This window comes from Macrosteles quadrilineatus, unplaced genomic scaffold (genome assembly GCF_028750875.1).
Source record: "Macrosteles quadrilineatus isolate MER2022 unplaced genomic scaffold, UCM_ALF_1.0 Scaffold_1__1_contigs__length_201487025, whole genome shotgun sequence".
Lineage (NCBI taxonomy): Eukaryota > Metazoa > Arthropoda > Insecta > Hemiptera > Cicadellidae > Macrosteles > Macrosteles quadrilineatus.
Genome location: NW_026542594.1, coordinates 98,662,291 through 98,680,409, shown reverse-complemented (window position 1 = coordinate 98,680,409; position 18,119 = coordinate 98,662,291). Strand labels below are relative to the sequence as shown.

General features: G+C 34.1%; 1 protein-coding gene across 2 annotated transcripts in view; it reads left to right on the top strand.

Moving 5' to 3' along the window:
• LOC128994176 (E3 ubiquitin-protein ligase TRIM37-like) overlaps positions 1-18,119 on the top strand; it is a 154,782-nt gene that overhangs the window by 41,003 nt on the left and 95,660 nt on the right. For both annotated transcript variants that reach the window (XM_054418650.1, XM_054418575.1), the window contains exons 4-5: positions 7,431-7,641; positions 17,675-17,991. In XM_054418650.1, coding sequence (XP_054274625.1) covers positions 7,431-7,641; positions 17,675-17,991 — 528 coding nt within the window. The remainder of the gene's footprint in view (positions 1-7,430; positions 7,642-17,674; positions 17,992-18,119) is intronic.

Here is an 18,119-nt window from a genome sequence, read left to right as displayed (position 1 = left end):
CAAATTCGATCAAGACTTGACTTATTGTATCCTGATTTGTCACAAAAAATGAACCAAAAGTTTGACTCAAAATCATATTCTGACAGGCAAAAATCATTTAAAGCTCAAGACCCTGTTGCCTACCGCCTCTATAGAACCTGCAACAAATGGGGTTTTGGAAAGATCAATAGAAAAAAAGTTCCTTCTCCATGTTAATCTTGTTGATTTTTAAATGTTAGATATTATATATATATATATATATATATCGTTTTTTGTTGTGAAATTTTAATGAAGACCTTGTTATTGACTAAAATTACATGTTTTGTACATTTTTAATGTTTTATTTATAATTAAATTCTATAAATCCTGTTATTTAATTTTAAGCTTGACATTATTTTTTTATTAAACCTTTGGCTAGTCTATTCAAAGAGTTCCTCAAATGTTAAACAACTAATAGGTGAAACCCATCAAAATCGACGGTTACTTTCAAGGTTTACGCCAATTCATCTAACTGCGATAAATTGAGTGAAACTGTACATATTTTGTTTACATGCATTGTTAACCAATGTATCTTATAAAGGATGATGTGATCTAGTTTAAAAGGAATATGACCTTTCTGTCGTTATTCATTGGGCCATATTTACAGCCAAAATGTTGTGTTATTTTGAATAATATTACCAACCCAGTGGGCCACGGTCCGTAATATAGGCCACTGCAAATAATTTGTCAAGATAGGTACCATTTTAGGCAAGGTTTCTGTGTTTGGATGTTAGACATAGACACAGGGTAAGAGCAAAATAAAATTCTTCTGCAGATGAATTAGGATGAAATCATTGGTATTCTAGGGATTAAGATTACTAATTCACCTTTAAACTTACCACAGATGATTGTTGCTGCGATCAAGTTTGGTGTCATTTTTTTAATCGTCAGTCTAATTCCGTTGCACAGTGTTGTAGATTGAATGAATAAACAAAATTACCTTTAGTTATGCTTTATTGAACATAGAATCTAGCATGATATAGAACTAACAATATGAAACATAACTAACATCATAGTAAACAAAAACTTTACTTTTCTGATCTCATCCATTGATTAAGGCAAGTTTTTACTCCGAGTCCAGTGATACATTCGAGACACTCCTGGATGACCTAAAGCGTCGTGTAGTGATACAAGGTTTGATAAACTTCCTTCCATCGATGAACCCACCCTGGATAAAGCATCTGCTGTTTTGTTCTCTTTTCCAGCTCTGTAAATAATCTCATACTTATAACAAGATAACTCAATTATCCATCTCATTATTTTATCATCCTTGATGTTGCTTGCATTCCGATCACTGAACATGAATGCTACAGATTGTTGCTCTGTTATAAGGCGAAAGTGAGAGTCTTAACGCTTCAACTATTGCATATGCTTCTTTCTCAATAGATGAATTTTTCTGTTCCGAGTTTGTTAGTGTTCTAGAGAAAAACGCTACGGGTCTACCATCAATTGTCAAAGCTGCTCCTATTGCATGATTTGATGCATCAGTTTCAACTGTTAACAACCCATCACAGTCAATCGAAGAAGTTCCTGCATTAACAATGTCTTCTTTAAGTCTTTGGAATACACATTTAGCTTCTTCATTTGTTGGAAATGAACTTTTGTTTAAACAGCTCACCTTCTCAGAAAACTTAGGAATGAATTGTGAATAGTGTGAGACCATACCAAGAGCTCACAGAGAGTTTGAGTTGGTTGGAATGGGAAGATCTCAAAGTGGTTGCAGACGATCTGGATCTAGTCTTATTGATTTATGACTGATGACATAAACTAATAGATGGATCATGGCTGTAGAAAACTTGCATTTATGTTTGTTCAAAGTAAGATTATATTTGGAAACAGCTGTCATAAAATTGCTCAAGTTCCTGTCTTGTTCATCCTGATCATTACCACGGATTGTCTATATAAATAAAATTAGAGTTTTGTCTGTACATTGCTCAGAATGATATATTTTTAGGTTATTTTTACGTCTTATACATTAAATAAGCAGAAACGAGTCTTATCTCAATTTCTGTCTGTCTGTCTGTCTTTCAGACAGAACGTTGCGTTGTGTTGCAGGTCTGTAACACTCAAGATGGCATTTTACGCTATCTTCTCCTGGAAAACGAGAGTACAGTACCTATCAAGATCCAAGTAATTTTAATGTATTCACTGGATTGGCGAGATTGTCTTTAGCCATTAAAATATGGCCTCACTACTTTGTAAATAATATTACGAACGTTCAAAAATGTAGTTTTGTGCGATTTATGTCAAGTTTTTGTCCAATTTTTATTGCATAATCATCTATGAAATAACAAACAGCTGTTCGGATCAAGATTATTTTTCCTAGCTGTCACTGATATGTTTACAAATGTTGTTTACAAATACCGCAACCTTTTTCAATCACGTTTTGAATGCAAATCCCAACCAAGTGAGATTAAATTGTTTTTCTTACATAACGGATTTAATTAATCGAAAGTGCAATAATATAGTGTAATAGTGTAACCGTAAATGAAATTAAATAACTAGGCATCATCCAGTTCAGGAACCAGAGATTCTTTGTGTTTAAATTGTTCTTGAGTTTTGATAACCAGAAAGAAGACCTTGAATCAGTGTTGTATACGGCTGGGAAACGTAATTTAATAATGATCGTCGCCAATAGCTTAGAAACATGGTTTCCACTCATTGACGGCACTTCAATGGCGGTTGTGTAAAGTGTAAAGTAAAAAATCACAACTGCAGTGGGTGATTGTAACAGAGGTTTACGGATGATGCTAAACTCGCTTTTCTAATGTGTCATTTTCTGTTCCTACCATTGACTATATATATATAGTGAATAGTACCTACTCACCGTGTGATGCAATCGCTGGACCATACAGCCAATAGGCCCATAGCCCATCTCTTGGGTACGTACGCCTACCCAATTATTCATAACAACCTTTTCGACGACGATCCTTGATACCGGTACTTTTCCCTAGAATACACGGCCTACCTACTTAAGAAATAATACTAAAGAATCATCCCGATCCGTTTAACGGTTTGCGAAATATACGCATTTTAAAATTGCCGAGTCGCCATCTTGATGACGTCATAGCTCGAAAACGTACCAGGTGCGAACTTGACACCCGAGTGGAAAACACTTCCTAAGACACCTATATTGAAATGCAAAAGCAAAATTCTCTATACACGACATGCACACAGAACCCTAGTCAGGTCCTGGACTAAAAGGAATTATATGACATTCAGCTTGGGTGTATTTAAGTTTCGCATTAGTCTTATTGAAGTTCCTTCTTTTAATGACAGTAATGTGGTGGGTTGATGACAAATTAGGAGGCATTTGAATACCTGAGATAGCACGCACAATTATTATTCACTTAATAATTTATGTTAGATTGTGTGGGTATAGAACAAAAGATAAAAATATTGCCGTCCCTTTTATTGTTTACTAGCCGAGTACCCGTTCTTCGTACGGGGTTGGCGTAAAAGTATAAAATGCTTATTGCAGTTATACTCTAGCTTTGCGTTTGCAATGTGGGAGGATAAGGCTTGAGATAATTTGGTTCTTTATATTTACGGTATGCTATAGTATTACCTAGGTGGTACCATAGCCATTCTGTTCTATCACTGTACCTAAAAAAAAAATAAATGATCAAACATTCACGCAATATCACAAATTATGTATTAAATTGAAAACATAAACATTACTGTAAACAATCCCACTTTGACAGTTCTTATTGTGTATCACAGCTTTTTGATGCTGCTTACTTCAAATTAGCTGTTATCATAATTGCAAAAAAATATAATAGTGCTGCACCCTGTTGGTAAACCTTATAACTTTTTAATGCTATTGAATATCATAGAACCAACTTGTTTGGTCGAATCAGCTGAAAAACTTTTTTAATTCCTTTTAGATGTGAATTCCCATAAGATTAACATGGGAAACTCCAGAGCCACTGGGGCGGAGCCTGAAAGGAGTTTAGAGATAACAATATGCCTATGTTAATCGGAAATGTGAGCTAAAAAGTTTTAAGTTACCTGGCTTCGTCAAGTGATCCTTCTTTAGTATTTCACTACTATAGTTTCGGACTTGAAAATAAGTCCATCTTCAGGTTAACAAAAACGTCAATAGGTCATCTAACCAATTTGGTTAGATTCGTCGATACACTTAAAACACATACACGAACACGAAAAACACAAAAAACGAATATAATACTGTAAAAAGCTGGCCAGTGTAATTAATCACGGAGGACTGGCCAGCTTTTTACAGTATTATATTCGGTTTTTGTGTTTTTCGTGTTCGTGTATGTGTTTTAAGTGTATCGACGAATCTAACCAAATTGGTTAGATGACCTATTGACGTTTTTGTTAACCTGAAGATGGACTTATTTCCAAGTCCGAAACTATAGTAGTGAAATACTAAAGAAGGATCACTTGACGAAGCCAGGTAACTTAAAACTTTTTAGCTTAAATTTAGTGATCCAGAGGCTACCTCACCAATGAAATTACAACCAGTATTTTTCGCGTTCACTAGTCACAAACATACATACATCCAAACTTTCTCATTTATAATATTATATAGTAGGATAATACTTCAATAAAGGTTTTTATTTTTATGTCTACATACTTAATAGTGGAGAATTTAATTTAAATGTCGTTGAGTACACAGGTGTGCTACGATTGAGGTTTAATAAATTTGGACTTATACAAAAGTAAAATAATTTCTGTGCTGCATTCTGTGGAAACAGTGTGGCACTATTTCAAATCATGACTAATACAGAATGTTGTGATTGATTGTTCAAACCTAGAAAACAATTGGTGAAAGAAACATCTGCTTTTAAATTATATTTATTTGTAAAAATTGTAGTTCCATAAGCCTGACATTGGACATCCTTGAATAATGCTCAATAATGCCTGAAAGCTTCATTACAATCTGTCGAGCGGTTTTGGAGTCCATAGGGTATATACATACATACATACTTCCTCTTTTATAGATATAGATTAAGCAACAATGTGTGTTAAGTTCATGACAAGTTGTTAAGCCCATGATAATGAGTTCAATGTTGTAGTTCAGTGTCAGTTTCTTAGCCATTTCATTTTCATTCTTGCAAGATATAACGATGTATCCCATTGTTAGTGTTGGGAAATAGCGCGCTACAAGTAGCGACGCTACAGTAGCGCGCTACTTTTTTTGTAGCGTTAGCTGTAGCTACGCTACTTTTAAGATTTTGTAGCTTTAGCTGTAGCTACATTTTTAAAGTAGTTGTAGCGGAATTTAAGCTACTTTTCTGGCTACATTAACATTGTTTGAGATAGTGATTTTAATCACAACCTTACGTGAAACAACCTTTTTCAAACTGAAATTTTCAAGAAAATTAGGCCTACTTTCTTGGCTTCATACACCTGGTCACAGTCGTTTCATTACCTATTACAACGTTGCGTGGACATGGAGGCCATTATCTGAGTGTTATCCACATTTTTGGCTCTCATTTCCTTCATTTGCTACTCTATGATTACAGTCAGATAAAATAAAATCGCTAGATGCAGACGCCGTTTGAACGTTACCGGTGACAAGAGAAGCTATTGAATGCTTGCAAGTGATTGACAGGGAAATTAGTTATCAATTTAGTTTCTTTATTGTATCAATTTAGTTTAAACTTGGGTTTTAATGAAAACCAACACTAAACCTTAAAATAATGAAAAAGCTGGTCTATCAACCTTTGCTTCAGCTGTTGATTGTGGTTCATCATCACAAACCCCTCCTTGGTTAGATTACAAAGATTTTTCAAAGGTTTACTAAATGAACGTAGAGGAAATTTCTTGATGAGATTTAAGATATGCCTAGAATACATAATAATTGTAACGAAAAAATCTCCATAACATGAAACTTGCATTGAAAAAGTAGCATACAGTAGTTTGCTCCTGCTAATAGCTCTTGTCAAGGACTATTCCTAGGCTATGCTATTGGATTACTGTAATACAAACACCAAGTTCAATTAATAGGAATATATCTGTTTAGTCCTTGTAAGAACAAGCCTACTATAGCCAACTTGTTACAAAGCCAAGTACGCCTAAATGTAATTTTTACTTAACAATTTTCAACTTGTTTAAATTAAAAGCCGATTTCAGGATAAGTTAATGAATACTGTTTTCTGCACCAACGTTTGTAAAAGCACAATTTGGCCTATGCATAATGACAAAGGACGATTTCTTGACATTGAAAAGTGTTATTCTTAGAACAAGTAACATATTACTATGGTTAAAAGTTATAGCAATGTTGTTTTTAACATTAAAAAAATAAGAAAGGCAATAAACTCCAATTTCAGTAGGCTAGGCTCTGTAACACAAAAAAGTATTTTTAAATAATCGTTTTACAGTTTTATTGTTTTTAATGGTATATAAAAGACATCTATAAATGAATGTATATTAAAGAAATAAAATGGGCTTTTAAAATATAGTTTGGTTGTATGTCCTTTGAACTTAATGAAATTTACATATAAGATGCTCAAAAATAATACAATATTTAAAAATAAGTACTAAATATGATGGAACACCCAACTAACTTATTTTGGTTCTGTTGTTGTAATGTTAGGTTTATATTTACAATTAATTTTACATTTACCTATGTGCGTGGAATAAAAGTAACGTCTTTGGAAAAGTAGCTAAAATTGTAGCTATAGCTACATTTCATTGTAGCTGTAGTTGTAGCTAGCTACTTTCTCTGAACTGTAGCTGTAGCTGTAGCTTAGCTACTTTTTTGGAAATGTAGCAGTAGTTGTAGCTACATTTTAAAAGTAGCTTCCCCAACACTGCCCATTGTAACATGATTTTACATTGGATTGAATAATTTTGTTTACGAGAGACAGTTATAAATAAGAAACCAACAGGTACTCACTACTTAATGAACACTTAAGAAAATGTGAAAAATAAACAACAAGAACGCTTGATAAAAAAAACTCTTAATGCGGTAAGAGCTTTAGTCAACCTGCTGATTGACATTCTGCTGAACTGCGCTTCAGTAATTAGTCAGTAAGACACAGTTTGCATTGTGACAATTCTTCCTGAAGCATGTTGAAATTCTTTTCACCCTTACAAAATGGCCATTGTACAACAATGTAGAGCACTTAAACAATAGCGACAATAACATACTTATTCCACACCACGTTTATAAACAAAACTACTACGTAGGCCTACTCTATTGGTAGATACTGTAGATAGTAATATCAATAATTAAAAGAAAACCCTAACAAATTTATATGAAGTATGTTTTAGTTTTATCTTTGACTATTCAATAGTCAATGGTTTTATGATGGCAAAAATCAAATTTAAAATAGTTTCTATAAAACTGTTTTACAAAATCTATGTAACAACAAAATCTAGCAAATTAAAGAAATTTCATTAGACTAACCATTTGGCTTATTCCAGTGAAATGATTGCAGATGCCGGTCACATCAAGAAAAGCTGTCAGTTTACTGCTGGACGTGTCGTTGTTGTATTTGCCACCAATGTGCTCTGTGGGGTGGCACACATACGAGCCACACGTTCAAACCTCTCGAGGAGGTCTACGAGTCTCATGCCAACCAGATCAAAGATGAAATTGCTCATTTACGTAGACGTCTACTAGAACTTATCAGTCTAGTGCAAGAAGTGGTGAGTTGGGCTAAGCAGCTTCAAGGCAAAACCAGCCAATGCTAAGTGGGGATATTTTCTTTCAGATTTATATTCAAACACTTTATCTATTGACTTGAAAATTCACCAGCCATAGCTTAAATGGGTTAGTAGTTACTATGAATTAGGACCACCGCTGTTGCGAGAGATATTCATGATAATTCCGCGAACCCAGAAGGGGATGACCATGTCTCCGTGACCTCAGGAGATGTTTAAGATGGCGCTGGGACAAGTCGACAATCATACCGTGACCGCCAGTCATGTTGAAAATGACTGTGCATTAGTAAACTTCCCAATCCATTTTCTGATGCATCACAGACCATTAGCAATGGTCTCATTTCTTCATATGGTACTACTGTGTCTTTACTTGATAGAATTTCCTTTACTCTTTTAAACGTCACCTCTTCTTGTTCAGACCATTTCCATTTAGAGTTAGTTCCAGTCAGTTTATTACAAATGGCATGAAGTCCCGGAATAAATCGTTCATAGTAGTTAATAGAACCTAAAAATGATCGGAGTTCCTTGACATTAGTAGGTGACCGTGCCTCTCGTATGGCTTTTATTTTTTCTTCAGTAGGATGTATTCCATTTTGGTCGATTGTATGTCCCAAGTTACTGACTCCTCAAAAAATTTGCATTTGCTAGATTTTGATTTTATACCAGCTTCTTTCATTCGCTTCAAAACCTCTCTTAAATTTCTTAGATGTTCGTTCTTATTCTTTCCAGTTATTATAATATCATCCAGAAGAACTCCAACCTGTGGTATTCCAGCTAAGAGTCTTTCCATATATCTCTGGAAAATACCTGGGCTGGATGATATCCCAAAAGGTAAACGTTTGTATCTATAATAACCACTATGCGTTGCTATTACTAAATACTTTCGGTGTTCTTCTGCAACCTCCATTTGTAGGTAAGCATCTCGTAGGTCTATCTTGGAAAACTCCTGTCCACCTGCAACTTTATTTGTTAGTTCCTCAAATGTTGGAATAATAGCATTTTCTGGGACCAAATTTGGATTCAACGTGACTTGAAAATCTCCACAAATTCTTATTGAACCATCGTCCTTCTCTACGTTGACTGTTGGAGTGGCCCACGGAATAGCTGTAGTAGCAGGATCTACCTCTTCAATGATATCCTCATTGACAAGTCTTGCAAGTTCACTCTCAATTCGTTTTTTCAAGGGAAATGGAACCCTGCACGCAGAAAAATGTTGGGGGTTTGCATCTTCTTGAACGTGAATTCGTGCTTTATAACCCTTTATTTTCCCATGTCCTTCAGAGAATACATCTTCAAAGTCTTTTAGTACTTCCTTAACCCTCACATCATCCATCTTTTGTTGTTTTAGATTTTGCTTACATCTCACTTTACTAATAGTTACGTCAGGAGGAAGTTCCATATTAAAAGCTAATATCCATGGTAAACCAAATAATGGTTTCTCATTTCCATTTACTACTGCTACTTTTAATCTACGTGTCTCATTACCTACTGAAACATTGACATGACATTCACCAAGTATGTCTAAAATATTTTTTCCATATGCCATGTATTTTGAATTAGTCTTGTCAAGTTGTGGTGAACCAATCTTCTCCCAAAGAGGCTTACCTATCATTGAGGCCCAAGCTCCTGAGTCAAATTCCATGTTTGTAGCTACCTTATTTAACTTTAAATAAATACGTGCTTTACAAATATGTCTTCTTTCCTTTGTAACATCGTTCATCCTCATGTCATGAGAGTCTGATTCAGATTCTTCATCTTCTGATTTTTCATGCAAATTATTCACTCGTTTTTGCCGACATACCTTTGCAAAATGTCCTATTTTTTTACAATTCAAACACTGTTTTTGATAGGCTGGGCATTTACCAAATTCATGGTTTGTTCCACATCTACTACATGGATGATTCGTCTTTTCGTTATATTTCACTTCTCTCTTAGACCCCTTATTGTTTCTTCTTACATGCGATACTTCCAACTCTTTACCGTTATTCTTGAATATCTCATAACGAACTCTTTCCATTGAAGTGGCCAGTTCAAAAATATCTTCAGATGTCAACTTGTCACCATTTTCTTTTACACCATCAGGCCATCGTTGTCTAATTTCTACTTCAAACTCTGGAAAATGTATACCTCCTGCAAATCTGTCTCTAATTCTTTCATCAAACTTATTCTCATACTTGCAAAATTCTGCTAAATTTTTCAAACGTATTACAAATTCTGAAAGGCTTTCACTATCTTCTCTGATGCATTTTTCAAACTCCATTCTAGCTGAAAATATAGTCTTTCTAGCTTTGTATACTGACCTGAAACCATTAACTAGTTCTGCCCACGTAGCCTGATGTACTTTCAAAGGCAGTAGAAAGTTTGAAATCTTTCTTAATGGTGCAGGACCCACATATGCAAGCAAAAGATCCCTTCGAGCATCCTCTGCTCTCTGAGATTCTTCTCCCAATCCTTTTACCTTGCATAATAATAGAAAATGTGCTTCATAATCGTCCCACCTACTAGACTCATCATAGCTTTGACATTTGAACTTCTCTATCTTTGATTGTAATGTGTCTTCTTTAGTTTCATACTTCTCTTCTTCGTTGAAATAGCTATTTCTTCTTTTGGTTTGTTTACTCATCGTCGCCAATATAGAATTACACTAAATGATATTCAAATTACAAAAGAACCATTTTATTCAATTCTTAAACACATCAATGTAAATAGAATGTAAATAGAATATTTACTAACAAACTTAATAATAATAAATCAGCTGATGAATTAATCATTTACAGATTTAACTGTCTAACATTGACGATCGCGCATTTACCATGAGACATGTTGACGTTTGACTTGAGCAGATCGTTTCGATGGCGGTTTGGATTTTTTTTTTCCAAATGCTTATTACACAATGAAAATGATTCAGAAGTGTAATAATTTTGATACTGTTAGAAAGAGGGGATTCTGAACTTTGCGTCTTATGGAGACCACTAGGGGATTTTAAAAAGTTTGTTGTATCAAGGAATCTTTTATATCTAGGTTTGTTGTATCAAGGTTAGGCTGTAGTTCAACACCACCTTTGTCAAGGTTTTACAGTATCTCTATTCTGATTAAAATTTTGCATTCCTTATGATCTAATAAGCTTTACTTTGATACGTAATATTACAATAATAAATCACAAAAACAAACATTAAAAAAATGTTAATATAGGCCAGTTTTATAGTACACACTAAAATATCTCAAATAGCATCATATGTCAAAGAGCATATCGTTCTAAAGGTATGGCAATTCCAAGCTACATCAAAATTTAAATCTCATCATATAACAATATATATAAACTAGGTGAAACCCATTGAAATCGACGGTTACTTTCAAGGCTTACGCTAATTCATTAACTGTGATAAATTGAGTGAAATTATACATACAGGGAGCGGCAAAATGATCTGACGGTTTTCTTTGCCGCCCTGTCGAGCGAATGAGTGGCGTAGGGTGGTGGGAATAGGGGCGTTACAAAGCCAACGTGTGAACATTTTTAGTAGCCATGGAGCCGTGGGATAGCTGAGAAACATGTATTTGTAGTAGAAGTGTTTTTAAAAGTGGAAATTCCTGTGTAGCTGTTCAGTACACTTTTCAATATGGGTCCAAGGGGAAAAGTCCCAACTCAAAAAACCATTTTGCTGTGAGTAGGTAACTTTAGAGCTACTAGTATAGCATTGAAAAAAGTCAACAGGCTGTCCAATGTCAGCTCGGACACCAGAGAGCGCCAAGAGAGTGAGATACGCTGTGGAAGTTAGTCCTCAGCAGCCTAAACGTAAATAAGCTGCAGCTCTGCACTTGTCTGGCCGCTCAGTAGAAGAGTATTACAATACCATCTGCATTTTCATTCATATAAAATGGCAATCGTGCAACTGCAACAGTTGAAGCCCAGTGGTTATGCAAAGCGCATCTCTTTTTCAGAACAAGTAGTGATGACAAAGTTGTCATTATGAGTGACGAATCACACTTTCAATCACGCCACATAGTCTTTCTCACTCTCTTTAGTTTCACACCAAGTAGTCAGATTTTAGTTTCAATGCTGAACTAGTAGCTCTAAAGTTACCCACCTACAGCAAAATGGTGTTTCGAGTAGGGACTTTTCTTCATTGACCCACATTGAAACGTGTACTGAACAGCGACACAGGAACTGCCACTTTTAAAAACACTTCTACTACAAAGTCATGGTGCTCAGCTGTCCCACGGCTCCGTGGCTACTAAAAATGTTCACACGTTGGCTTTGTAACACCTCTATTTCCACCACCCTACGCCAATCACTCACTTGACAGGGCAGCAAAGAAAACCGTCAGATCATTTTGCCGCTACCTGTATTTTAAGCATTTAGCATTGTTTAAAGATTAATAAGTGTAAAAACAATAATGATATTAATTGCGTTAGTTACCAAATATGGTTGATCATTCAATGAATAAAATATTTCCCATACCGTACGTCATCGGAGATAGTATGTTATCTGGCATCTCTTCCTTTGGAAGAACCTTTAAATAGTATTAAAATCGTATTGGTGGATCTTTTGAAGTTAACCAAACACTTTCATGATTTCATCAGTGTAATGCAGATTAATCTATGATTTTATTTGAAAAAAAAAAAAAAAATCTGTTTGTTGGGAAGACACGTTTTAACTTCAAAGGGAGGTATATACGTTACAGTGTAAGTTTGATTTTTCCTTCATCACGTCGCGTCAGTTCATATTGTACTTCTGTGCCAATGAATAACCCTCTAGCACAGTTTTGAGAAATTGGTTATGGGGTTACTGTTAAAACTGGATTTCTTAGACATGGGGGATGTCAGTTAGTTGTCTCAGCCTTATCAATTACATAAAGTTGTCAATATAATCTCTCTACGGAATGTTCGGTGTAGTGGAATATACTTGAAGTGAAGTTGGCTTTTATTCTTGAACTGTTAGGGGCCTCCTCATTTATATGGTCTTGCGGCTTCATTGGCAACAAATAATGCAAATTACATAGCAATGGGACATTTCCAAAAAGTAAAAATACTGTAAATTGGCTGTTACGTATATATTGACGTTTACATATTGTTAATCAACGTATCTTATAAAGGATTATTTGATCTAGTTTAAAAGGAATATGACCTTTCTGTCATGACAGTAGCTGCTTAAATGGTATTTACTCATAGGGCCATTTTTTACAGCCAAAATGTCGTGTTATTTTCAATAATGTTACCAACCCAGTGGGCCACGGTCTGTAATTTAGGCGACTGTAAATAATTTGTCAAGATAGATACTATTTTAGGCAAGGTTTCTGTGTTGGGATGTTATTAGACACGGTAAGAGCACAATAAAATTGTTCTGCTGATGAATTTTCTGTTGGAGAAATATAAGCCGAAGTATAAATGTCACAATGCGAGTTTGAACATTTTGTAACTATATGGGTAAGTTAAATAGATTTTTTTTAGACTGCTGCTCAGTGCACTTTAATAATATATATTTTAGAGATAAATTAAATGGTTTTTGTTGCTGAGTAGCGCTAGTAAACATTCACAACCCTTTTCGTTAGTCTAAAAACATTCAAAGGCTCTCTAAGACTTCAAGTTCTTATATATATAGGCCTACATATCTATATTACGTTTTCACTAAGCTGAATGAATACATCGAAGTAACCTCTCTGAAAAGTGTACAGTATATTGCAGTATTTCAGTTTAATGACTTTCTAAATCCTACACATATTTCTACATAAATATTGTAAAATGTCTTATCCAGTTGCTGTAAACCACTATTAATTTAACAAAATATGGACACGGCTCAAATGGGCATTGTGCCCTTCTGCACTTGTATTATTTTGTATTGTATTACACAATCAAAGATTTTTCAATTGGAGGGTCTATCCATATCAAGTCATCCAGAAATAAAATAATTGGTTGCTAGACCATTTTTTAAATAAATAATATTTTTATCCTAGATACGTATATCAATTCTGAGTTCAAAAGTGATTTAAAATTTTTTTAAATCTCTTTTGTTACTTCTACGGCGGCTATTTTTTGTTTTGCGGAACACACAAATTTTTGCTCATGTAAGGGTTGCGTTAACTTGCATAACTTGGTAACCTTGAACACTTAGAGTGATGAAACAAAAAGCATTTTAATGTGGAAGAAACAGCCTAAATATTATGTTCAGTACATATTTATTGAAATGTGTATCAAAAACAGTTTTCAACCCATCTCAACATTTCATAAGAAAACGGAAAAATTTCAACTTTTGAAGGCGTATTACCGTTGGAACGAATAAAATCTCAAACTTGATTTTTTTTTGTATAGGAACTCAGTAAAACTGTTTGTATTTCAAATATCAACCCTGAGACATGATTCATTTCAAAGTTACCATTTTTAAAAAACTGAAATTTTTACCAAAAACCCCTCTTATGGTTGTTATAACCTACTGCTGTATGAATTTAATCTTTGAGATTTATTTACAATATCATGAAAATTGCAAAAAAAAAACCATAAGCTCGGCCAACGCGGCTAGTAGGCCTACTGTAGGTAGCTTAAAGACTAATTTATAGGTGTAGGTAATTATTTCATTTAATGTAAACTTATCTTAATGTACATTTCAAAAATCCAAAACAGATTTTTAACTTAAACTCTGTACCGAAAGTACAGATTATGTGTACGGTACTAAATATAAGTAAAATCCTGCTGAATTTTAAGTTTTATTCATCATTCAACTTAAATAAAACTTAGTCAATTCTATTTATTTAAAGGTCTTAAAATTGATTCTCCATTCAGATTTATTGTCCGTAACATTAATCAATAAAAAGTGTTTATTATGGTATTTTGAAAAGGAATAACTCATATTCTGTAGGAACTGATACAGTCTCCAGTCCCCACAGGAAGTCGTAAAGGAGTCACAAAACACAGAGTTTTATATAAAAAAAAATCATTTTCATAACAGAAGAAATCACTCAACACTACAACAACAAACTCCTGGACCGATTAGAGAACTGTCTAAAGTCTAAAGATTACTGAAACAAGAAGCTTAGATTGTTTTATTCCTGTTACAGTACTGGACAGTAGTAATGTTAGGTGCTTCATAACCTCACTAGCAACTGAATATGAAGTTCATTCAACATCAAAAGCTGTAAAAATTACACTTCATACAAAAGGAAAAGACTCTATCGCATGTGTGAATGACAATCGGTGGTGGGTGGCAGAGGTGATTGACATCACTGACCAAAATAAAGATCCAGCAGGACCAACAACCGCCTTTAAACAAAATGAGAAAGACCAAGCTTGGGTGCCTATAAACAAAGTTTTGAGAAAATTAAATCTCTTGGAACTGACAACAACCACTGGAAGGACATACAACATCACCCATAAACTGAATGAAGAAATATCCAAACTTCTTAAAGAGCACAATCGAAGTAGAACAAAAAACACTAACAAGGAAAATAATTTTTATATAATTCTTTAAGAACTTGTGTTTCAAACAGCTTTTGTATGTGAAATTTATAATATTCTTTATTAAAATAAAAGTGGTTCAATAAATTTATGAATAAGCTAAACATATTTATTGAAAAAATATTTGTGTAAACCTGAATGTAAATAATCTGATAAAGGTTTCATTTTATTTCACAAAAACAATAAATTTGCAAGAAAAAGCTATACATTACTTTAAACTAAAGTAGGTAAGTTTACATTAAATAAAATAATTACCTACACCTATAAATTAATCTTTAGACTACCTACAGTAACCTAGCTAACCTAGGAGCGGTGGCCGAGCTTATGGGGTTTTTTGCGATTTTTATGATACTGTAACTTAGCTTAAAAGTAAATCTCAAAGATGAAATTTACACAGCGGTATAACAACCATAAGAGGGGGTTTTGATAAAAATCTCAGATTTTTAAACTTTGTCCCAACAAAGATATTGAGACCCAAAATTTGGATTTTTCAAAAAATTTCTGTTTTTGAAAAATGATAACTTTTAAATGAATCAAGTCTTAGGGTTGATATTTGAAATACAAACAGTTCTACTGAGTTGCTACACACACAAAAAATGAAGTCTGAGATTTTATTCGTTCCAATGGTAATACGCCTTCAAAAGTTGAAATTTTTCCGTTTTCTTATGAAATGTTGAGATGGGTTGAAAACTGTTTTAGATACACTTTTCAATAAATATGTACTGAACATAATATTTAGGCTGTTTTTTCCAGATTAAAATGCTTTTTGTTTCATCACTCTAGTGTTAATGGTTACCGAGTTAGGCAAGTTAACGCAAACCCTTACATAAGCAAAAATTTTACATAAACATAAAACAAAAATGGCTGCCATAGAAGTAACAAAAGAGATAAAAAAAATTTAAATAACTTTTGAACCCAGAATTGATAGAGGTATCTAGGATAAAAATATTATTTATTTAAAAAAATGGTCAAGCAACCCCTGTTGGATCACTTGATATGGATAGACCCTTGATTGAAAACATGTATGACAATAATCTCATGAACCTATGATGATCTGACTAGAATAATATGATAAAATATAGGGAAAGGTGTGAAAAAGGCAGACACCAACCCGTAAAATAGATATAAGATAGTTCAATAAGAAAGAATTGTAAGAGTTACTGTGATAAAAGGATTTCCACTGATTTCGTAATGGAATGTTAGGCTATATTGCAAAACATGACATAATACAGAAGAAAATAAATTTCAAAATCAGAAAATAACCATTGCAAATACTTCTTTTGGACAATTCAGTAACTCCCAATAAATGTGTGTTGTTTGAAACACAATTTTAAAATTAATAGGTGTTTCATTAAAAAGGATTATCATTGACTATTAATAGTCAAAGATATTATCCACATGGCCAAAATTTAAACAAATCTGTGGAGGGATCTTTAAAGGCTTCTGGGGCAGAGCCATAAGCGAATTTACTCTGTTTTTCTTTTGATAACTCATCTACAGACCAAGACCTTTCTTTGGACACCTCTGTCAAGTTTCTACGCCCAGCCGTTCTCTCAAATTAGTGGAGACAAAGTTTCCAATTAAATATTTAGATTCCCCCATGTTAATCTTATGGGAGAAAACCCAACTTTGATGGAAGATCCTGCCCAAACTAATAAAGATATCAAAAAACGAAAAACACTTTGCAAAACTACTGATCAGGGCCATTGTTTTGACATTTTAATCATCAAAATCAGTCCAAAAATGACGGAGTAGTTCTGTTTACAAAAATCGGCTTAGCGTATTATATATATATAGATTGTCACATTACAATTTTATTATGGTGGGCCATAATTCAATAGTGGGCACTCTACGTGATTCACCCTGTATAGTGTACGTATATGAATTTGAACAATTGTGTTTTTTTTACCTTTGGGGACCTTAAAATAAAAGTACAATAGAACTCCAATCATCCAATTTCCAACCATCTGAAATCAAGCAAAATTCAAAACCTGTCTTGCAATCGTGTTGACACCATAATTGACACATAAACATCGTCATAATTTTTTGCGATCGCGGAAAAATGATAATTTTATCCTACGGTCCTGTAGACACCATCATTGTCTCTCGCGGTGACAGAAAATCATAATCGTACTCCGCAATTGCGGAAAAAATTGTAAATTTTCCGATCGCGAAATTGTCGCAGATGTGATCTGTGGTAGCAATAGTAAAAGCTCGGCATGACTCATATTTTCATTAAAGACTCTTAATTTTTATGTACAACCTATTATCCAAATTTTTTATCATCCGAATGGGGTCCGGACCCAATTGATTCGGATATTTGGAGTTCTGTAAATGGGTCCCGGGTCTAGATCTTACCATGAGACGGTAAAAAAAAAAATAAAATGTATAAAAGTTTCATGGCAAACATATAACTTATTCTAAGATTCTTGGAGAAATTTCTTTACTCTGAAAGTTCCATGAACTCTTGTATGTGTTTATTTGTTTTTATCAATTTTTATCAATCACACTGTCAACAAAACAAAATAACTTTTTTAAACCTATATCAAAACACTTTCACATGTTTTTACAGGAGCGTAATGTGGAATCTGTGCGTTCAGCTAAAGATGAGCGAGTGAGGGAAATACGAAACGCTGTGGAATTGATGATTGCTAGACTCGACTCTCAACTCAAAGCAAAACTGTTGACACTGATGGCGCAGAAATCTAGTTTGACACAGGAAACAGAACAGCTGGAAGCTCTGCTGCAGGAAATAGAGCATCAACTTCATACTCGAAAGCGCTCAGAATTTATAGCCCATTCTTCTGAACTCTCTCGCATGATCCACCAAGTGAGGAAGAAGCCAATGGCCAGTTTTGTCACTGCTCCTGTGCCGGCTGATTTTCAAAGGTAACTCAGCAATAACAAAATACCCCTGCCGCAGAAAACCTGCAGACTAAGCGAATTTCCATTTTCATGATTGGATTTACACTAAAATGTCTCCTTAAAAATATGAAATGTATTTTTGTTTCATCACT